We start from the raw sequence: 8,872 nt of genomic DNA on the forward strand, positions 1-8,872 counted from the left end.
ATTCCATCTAATATTCCAGCATGTTTCCACTATGTTATTTTGGTATATCACATACAATTGATATCTCTCACTTTCTGCACTAAAATCAGATTCGGCTTCCTTGTTTTTATCCTATGTATTCTCAACTATTCTCACCCCATTGACTCACAAGTTGTACATTGCTACATCTGTGAGAAAGTACAGTGCATGCATGTTTGAAAAAAGTTACTGCCGTCCAAATTGACAACCGTTATATTGGATCCACAGACGAATAAAATAATAAAATGGTTTAGTATTTTTCCCTCATTTACTTAAGTTTCTGCTGCAGAGAAAAGTCATGTCATCTGTCTGCAGCTATCAATAACTGTTTTTGTCATTAGAAACAATGTATCCCAGAATGCTGTATCATTAAGGATAACATTACTATTCAGAAACTGAAACCAGTAAGCTATCTTATATTTCATGATGTCCCCATGAGAATGAGAGTTTCCTTAGTATAACATTCCCTTCTGTCTTTATGTTTTACAAGTACCATTTACAAATGACTAAAAAAATCCATCAAAATGATGCCCGAAGTGACCTTTGTACAACAACAAACCCGCCAACACATCCATTTTATTGTGTGTCACATGCAAGATTTGTTGGCATGTCTTCATCTATGTTTACAAAAGTCAGCATTCTGTTGTATTTAGAGGACTGTGTGCTGGCGAGGGGAGGTGATGGTCTACAATCTCATGTCACATTTCATGTATTGTATTGCACACTGAATCAAGCAGAGGTCTCAAGGGTTCAAAGCTCAGTGACCTTTTGCCTTTAGGCAGTGGACTGTGGATTTCTTTCACATTTTACTTATGCTTAAAGTTTGCTGTTTCCCGTAAAGGAGGGAGTACTGATACCATGCAACAAATCCCAGGAACAAACCAATTGTACTTAAGGTGGCCCAGAAGAGAATACTTTTCATTTATTTGCTGAATTATGCCCCTGGTGACCTAATTTGTGAATTAATTGACTGCCCATTCAGTTGTTTAATTAATCATTTTAATGCAATAGTACATGCAAGCAGAATCAGCTGCAGTAAGGAGAAAAATGGACTAACCTGCAGACTAAGGGCCAACCAACAGTATACCAAAGTTAAAAAGATACAGCTCAGTGGAAACAACATTCAAGCAAAAAAGGGATGCAGAGACAGAAACTCACTTCAGTCAGGGAAAACATCTTTGCTAGTCTCCCACATCTGTTACATTTTGTTTTAAAAGCCATGGTCTTGAATGGATCACGATTGAAAAGACAAGTGATTTTGGACACTAGTTCATAGTCTAGTGACCTCTTTGTCTCTCTCCACAGTAGTCAGATTACTTCTGGGTGTAGCAAGGACAATGGCTCTATTGTTCTGTAGCCTAAAGTGAGTAATAAAACCTCCAGAGTCACTGTGGTTCCTCACCTTGCTGGGGTTATGGTGCCAGACCTCTCAACCAATCAGGGACAAATTTCAACAGAATCAGGGACAAGTCACGAACAAATCAGGGACAATCAGGGACACTTTTAAAATATTAGTGCTATTAACTTGAAACATTGACAGAATCAGGGCATATGAATTAATACACATTTTCTGCAGTAAAAGAAGTCTATTACTCTTAAATATTGTCATTATTCATCAAGTGTAATTCACCACTTTTCCTTCAAAAGTCACTTGTTGTAGGAGGGATAAAGAGGGACAGAGCTAAAATTTGAGTCAAAAATCAGGGACGTCCCTGAAAATCAGGGACAGTTGAGAGGTAATGGTGCTAGTACTGTTGCAGTTAAGAATGAGTTAAGGAGGTAATACATGATATCATTTAAAAGGTTTAACGGAACACACAAAGATTCAATAGAGAAAACACAAATATAGTTGGTATCTTTGGGCAAACTAGTTAAATATTTGATAGTTCGGCATATAGTGGCTGTGTGTTCGTAGTAGAGTTCAGATCTGTATGCCCTTGAATAATTCCTGCATCCTGTTGCTTTGTGGCCTTCAAACTTTATCAGTAAAATATGAGATGTTCATGATGCAGACATGAAGCAAAACAGATAAACCATGCTAGAGGGAGGGTGCATATAAAACAATAAAAAAATGTATGCTTCTGAGTTTATACTATTTTGTATGTATGCATGCAGGTGTTTGTGCATACGTGTGTTTTCCTGAAGCAGATTTATTCAGTAAATAGGTAAGGACACTGCTACAGTTTGGACTATTCCAGTAATGTCACAGAGTGGTATTTGCAATCCATTGTTGATCTGGTTCTACATTTAATGCAATGAATGAAATTTGTACTTGTATTGCAATACATGTGAAAATGTGAGAAGGGGATTACTTTTATAAATGCTCACTTCCACCTTTCAACCCAGAGCACCTTTTACCTCCTTTTTATCTCTTGTCAGTTTCACTCCAGACCTCTCAGCCCAACTTCTAATAACTTCTCAGCTTTAATCATTAAAACAGATACTCAGAATCTGATAACACAAAATGAACAAAGAGATTTCTAACCTATCTATTCTGCTATACTCTGCATAAGCTGATCGTTTCCTGTAGACAGCACCTTATTTTTCCTTTTAAAACACAAACTTTATGCTTACTCCATGCATTCCTGCATCTTCTTTGGGTTTTGCTTATCCAATGCATACCTACAGCTTGTAATTGTTGTGAACAGGTTGCTTCTTAATAACTCCATTCCCATCAATAACCAACCAACCTTTCAGTGAAATAATGCTTTTTTGGATCCCCCTGTGCCATTCAAATTGCATTATTAAGTTGCACCTTTTTATTTTCATACATATTTTTTTTAATGATAGCACTGGCATGGTTACTTTTCCCCCACTGAGATATTTCACTTTTTCTGTCATGCCAGTATCATTTTTTTTCTCCAAGACTATATATGTTAAGCTGTTATTTTTTATCCATCTGAATTTGTTTACTGGTGCAGAGCTCTAATCTCTGTGGACCAATTTCAGTTTCAGTCTGGAGTCTCTGTAAGTGGCATTTCATTTCACTTCATCTGGCATTTTTGTTGATCAATGATATGTTTCTGTCCTAGACATGTCATTACAAAGATAAAGTCTCCAGTACTTCAGATGGCCCTCACCAACTGCCTGCATAGAGGGGTAATAACTTCTTTATATGTACTTGTGATACTGCAGTGGTTTTGAAGTTTGGATACTGACTAGATACACCTACTGTCATTACTGCCTCAGTATAAAAAACTTTTATTAGCATTCACATCTGGTGTCTTTAACTTATACTGAGGTGGTCTAACATGATGAATAATGACTTCTGTAGGGTAAGAATGCACTGGAGTTAAATATTACCTCTTTGGACACTAATCTTTTCTGCTGTTTTCCACAGCCAGTTATGTTTTGGTGTTTTTTTCTAACCACAACAACTGCAAGAATCTTTTTATTTAGCAAATATTTTGAATAGGTAGATCTCAATGGGCTTGTGTCTGTTTATTTACACTGGTTTATTTATTGCTAAGTATCATGGGATTTTAATAACCACCTGAATTACAACAAAGGTTGTAGATGCACTGGGTTTGCTGCCTTTTCAGATGCCCATGGTGGGACTTTTTTCTGAAAAAGTAAATTTTCAGGACAAACCATGGGTACACCTAATTCAAAGGACTGGCATCTATTTTGGTGCCAAAATAAAAGTTCACTTTCATTGAATGTGGTTGTTTTATATCATATCAAGGTGTTTCAAATACAAAATAACTGTTTTATTCAAATATTAGAGAAAAAAATAGGAATTGCTTTTGCCCTAAAATGCCAGGACTCAGCTGCTCAAACAGGGACTCTCCTGACTAAAGATGTAACCATAATTGCCACCTCAGGAGTGCAGAATCCCTCACGCCACATTATTATGCACTCCAGGAACAGGAATCCAAGCAGATGGTGTAGTGATAGAACCCAGAGCCTCTGCATCTTCCTAATTACTGTCAGTTTGATGCCTATTTTGAGGAATGATACAAGAGCTTTGATTCAGTCAAATTACTCACTCCTGAATTCAAACCCAGGTAAACACATGAATGCTAGAAATAAACTATCAGAGAGCCTTATCTTTCTTTGTTATTCTCCTGCTATTTCTGCCCTGTCCACACTCGCATACTGTATTTCCCAGGAAGCACTATTAACTGAGAAAGAAGTGACCCTCAGCATCATAAGGAAGATAGTATACACCAGTGTGTTTCCAGATTCCACTGGTGATCTGCACTTAGTAGTAAGTCACAATGGAGAAAGGAAGTTTATAAAGGGATAATAGCTCACCTTGGGTGGTTTGGGGCACAATGTATAAAAAGGTACTTCCTTGACCCCTGAAGTGACATGGTCTTGGTATAATGCTTCACATGGGGTGTCTTACTGTACTAATGAAACAGGCATTTATTCATCAAATGCATGCCTTTTTTAAATGTTAACATCTATGCTGGGATGCCAGCTCAGAAGTTGTAGCTGGCCAGTAAAGCAGCAGTGTTCCTGCTCATTTTCTAAAACAGGATGTTAGTATTACTGAATAGAGCAGCACTGCTAGGCAATGCAGCTCACATCTTAGAAAATGAACTATATCTTACGTTTGTCCAGTATTTGACTGGGACAGTACATACTCACCATAAGTGAGGAAAGTTCAAGGGTTAGCATGCTTCTTGTTATCATTTTGCTGAAATCCGCTTTTCTTTAGGGAAATGACAGGTCAGTAACAGTGTGGATTTTAAATAAGGCAATCAACAAAATTAACTTAAAAGCTGTTGCTGCATATGAAAGCTTGTCTTATGTAGTATGAAAAAGCTACAAGGGTTAATACTAGGAATTACCTCCTCTGATGTTGCGGCCGAGGCGGAGCCTGATGGAAATCTGACCTACTTAAATACCAAGTGGCTGTCCTCAGCTGAGCAGTGCCTGGTGGAGTTTAATAATCTCTTGAATCATTTTTTGAATACATCCTTTCCCCCTTCCAGCAGCATAAAACGGAGAATTATTCTCATGCATCCAGGGATGTAAGACTGTTTTTATGCATAAATAACCCATTTCTAATTGATCACTCTTTAACTCCTGCCGGTCCTGCAGAGACGGATGACTGTTTGTAGTCTCCACCTTCAGCTCACTTTCTGCTCCTGAAGGCACCTTTTTATTCAGCTTTTTGTTGGGATTTCAGCACGTGAGAAAGGGATTGACTGACTATAAAAAGAAACTGCAATTGACTTTATCTGTTAGATGAGAAGCCTGTTGTGAAACCCCCACCACAACCCTGTATTGCTGCTACCCCAGATGAACTACTGGTGTCTGAGGGAGTAGGATTGAATCCCGGATTCGCCACAACAGTAGAGAACTGACAGAAAAAGCTTGTCCCTATTAATTTCTCTTCTCAGTGCAATTTTTTTGTTGTTATTTTGTTTGCACCATCTCCTTTTTGACTTTTTGATTGAAATACTTGATAAAATATTTATATTTTGCTACATTTTGTTTGGAAACAATTGCTGATTTTTTTTTTTTATTATTTTGAAAATCAAAGACAACAGTACAAGGAAGTGTTAAGGTGTAACTCCTGGGATGAGCCCCAAGATTGGAGATGTGTTGAAGGAAGGTCCGATTGAAAAGAGGAGTGACAGTTTTCTGCAGCTATGGAAGAAGAAGTGGTGTGTGCTGACAAAGGAGGGTCTACACTTACTCAACAGCCCAGGAAAAAAATGTGGGAAATGTAAAGCACTGACTTTCTGTTCCATCGATAAGGTGGAATGTGTGGAAAGAAAAGGAAGTTTGCTTTACTTCACTGTGGTCACAACAAGTGGCCAGGAAATAGACTTCCGATGTGAGGAGCGCACGTGTTGGAATGCTGAGATTACTCTTGCTTTAGTGAGATTTCAGAATGAGAAAGCTGTGCAGGTACTGAGGGCCAGGAAAGAGCATGAACGTGGACAGCTGGGGCACAAGAAAAGAATGTGGTCTTCTCGATGAGACCATCTTGACATAAAGGTCAGCAATCATATTTTCATTTCCTTCAGAATATGTTAATTTTACATTACGAAACCCATAGTAGCATGTTAACATAATGTTGCTTTCCTTTCCTATGACTAAGCCTTGGCCAAACTGGGATCCTGGTGCAAATGTGCTGCATGTCAGTAGATCCTGAATGAGCACAGCACAGTCATGCTTCTGCTAGTTAGCTAACTGCATCTTTACATTCATGGCTTCCTGTAATGTCATGTGCATAGCTCTCCAGACTTCCAGAGCATCACATGAAGTCCCTAGTTACTGTCCTGCCAGAGAACAAATGTGAAATTAGTTAGCAAGCACAAGCTCATGTACCCAACATTCTAATGGCATGCATCGTAACCTTTTTTATGTCATTACAATGATGCATTTCTCTGCTGTGAATCTGGAGCACTGGCTAGAGAATTATTCTGCACAGGATCACAGAAGAATGCAAACTGAGTCTCTGAAAATCAGAACCAAGCCTGATGAACCAGCTTGCTCATAACTTACTACTCTGAATACTGAGTTGTGCTATCAGTCTTTATGATATACACATGGGTGTATTTTCTCTGTTTTTCTCTCACTTCCATCTTGCTCTTAGTCTCAACTCATGTATATATGAATATGTATACCCCCCCACACACACAAATGTGTGCACATGTGCAAGTGCGTGCATGCACATACACATACATGATATATATCCATGTGTGTGTGTGTGTGTGTGTATGTTTGTAATTGTACTTTTTATGCTCAGTGCAATTTTTGACTTGTTGTCCATGGAATCCAGGAATGCACTACCCTTCGTGAGTTTGCTGAGAAACTAAAGGCCTTTATGTTGCCTTTCCAGAATTCTGAATACTGCTGCTGCTACTGTTACATAATATATATCATGACACCCCCTCACAGACATTCTGTTTTGCTTTTATTGAGGCACACTCCTCCTAAGGAATGAAATCTCTTATCATTGCAGAAGGGTTTACAGGATGCTTTAACCAGCAGGGGCTCCGACGTGGGTCCAAGGTGCTCTTTAGTAGCAGGAGCTCCTTTGTACATCTTCTGTTTAGCATGTGATGGGTCATTCTATGTCACAACATCTGCCCTCTTCCACAGGAAAACGTATATGCACTATGGCTGCAGCGTGTTGTAAGCATCCCATAATGGTCTGCCCTACACCACAATCATTTCAATTGCTCTCTCTAGGAGGGAAAGCTGCCATGTGGAGCTTGAATAATACACCATTCACACTTCATTCAGTTCACCTGGGTCCCATTATGAGTACAGTTAGAAATCAACAGGGAGGGTGGGTGGCCTAATGCTTAAGGTGTTTGCCTTACAAATACAAGGTGCAAGGTTTGAATCTCTCAAGGGATAATTGGCTAGGCTTACAATGGCTCGCAAGGGCAGTTAGCCTAGTACTAACTTATGAACCTTAGGAACCTACTGCAGTAAAATCATTCTGAACATATGTAATTCTTTTTTGTATTAACTTCTTTGAAATTATGACTGTTGATATGGAATCTTTTGAAAGTATAACATGGCTGCAAAGTGGTCACAAAGACTCTTTCATGAATTAATCTTGCATAGATATCAGACATTTGCATTAAAGTTGAACAGTGAGCATTGTTTCTTTTTTTTCAGTATGCAGGAAATGGGGAGAAATTTATTTATGTTTGTTTATTGTATGGGTAGACTGGTATATGACCCTTTTGTGCTACAAAGGCAGTAATACAGAAACAAAGGCTTTACAGTTATAAAGAAAATTACTCTGACTACAGGCAAAGTTAAATCACAATGACTGCAATGCATAATAAAAAAGAACAAAATAAAATAAACTGATAAAATCTTAAAGAGTGAGTGTACTTTTTAAAATAATCAAATTGTTCAGAGATATTCATGGTATTGTCAGCAATACGGAAGTCTGAATTACATTTAAGGGCAAATGTAAGAAAAATGCACAAACATAAGTTACTGGGATCAAGGTGTGTGTGTGTGTGTGTGTGTGTGTGTGTGTGTGTGTGTGTGTGTGTGTGTGTGTGTGTGTGTGTGTGTGTGTGTGTGTGTGTGTGTGTGTGTGTGTGTGTATGTATATATATATATATATATATATATATATATATATATATATATATATATATATGGTTGCTGTCTGTATGACTGAACATTCTTAATGTCATGTTTAAAAACATCATTAAGAACGTTGAACACACAGAAGATCGAATGCCCTAAATATCAAAAGTACAAAAGATTGAGAAAGGAAAATGATTCTCCCACGATATACACACTAACCTCCCTATGAAGCTAGCCTGAAATAAGTCTTATTAGTAGAAGTAGTGTTACGTGAAAGCTCCACCCTTCTGCACCACATTAGTAATGCGTGCTAACCCTAAACCAAAAGCTACCCTTTCCCCCAACCCTAACCCTACACCTTACCTTAATAAAAGACTTCCATAACACTGCCACTACACAAGACATACAAGGCACGTTCAGGTACACAAACACACATTAACAACTCTACATCTATCCCCTTACCAAACCCTGACCAGAAGTACAAAATATATACACTCATACATAGACATACAAAACCCGTCTCCTTACCTATCACTGACCCGAGCCCTGACTTTTACACGGATGCAGAAATGCTCTCATCCCCTCCAACCCCACTCACGTTTCTCAGTGAAATATTCCCTTGACATTTTGGTCATTCGCTATCCGTTGCTTCAGTACTGAGCACCAGTCCTTTTACTGGTGGACTAAACAGATGTTTGACAAAGTGACAGAAACACATACACACACACACACTAAACAGATGTTTGACAAAGTGACGGAAACACACACTAAACAGATGTTTGACAAAGTGACGGAAACACACACACACACTAAACAGATGTTTGACAAA

General features: G+C 38.4%; 1 protein-coding gene across 1 annotated transcript; it reads left to right on the forward strand.

Moving 5' to 3' along the window:
- The first annotated feature begins 5,553 nt into the window (after positions 1-5,553).
- On the forward strand, positions 5,554-5,958 carry LOC122791452 (pleckstrin homology-like domain family A member 2). The gene has a single exon (XM_044059197.1). The coding sequence runs from the start codon at positions 5,554-5,556 to the stop codon at positions 5,956-5,958; it is 405 nt and encodes a 134-aa protein (XP_043915132.1).
- The last annotated feature ends 2,914 nt before the right edge of the window (positions 5,959-8,872 follow it).

The sequence above is a fragment of the Protopterus annectens genome, chromosome 17.part0, assembly GCF_019279795.1.
Source record: "Protopterus annectens isolate FY-2018-M chromosome 17.part0, PAN1.0, whole genome shotgun sequence".
Taxonomy (NCBI): Eukaryota; Metazoa; Chordata; order Ceratodontiformes; family Protopteridae; genus Protopterus; species Protopterus annectens.

Coding starts and splice junctions, on each gene's coding strand:
- LOC122791452 (XM_044059197.1), top strand. CDS start 5,554: ATGAGCCCCAAGATTGGAGATGTGTTGAAGGAAGGTCCGATTGAAAAG.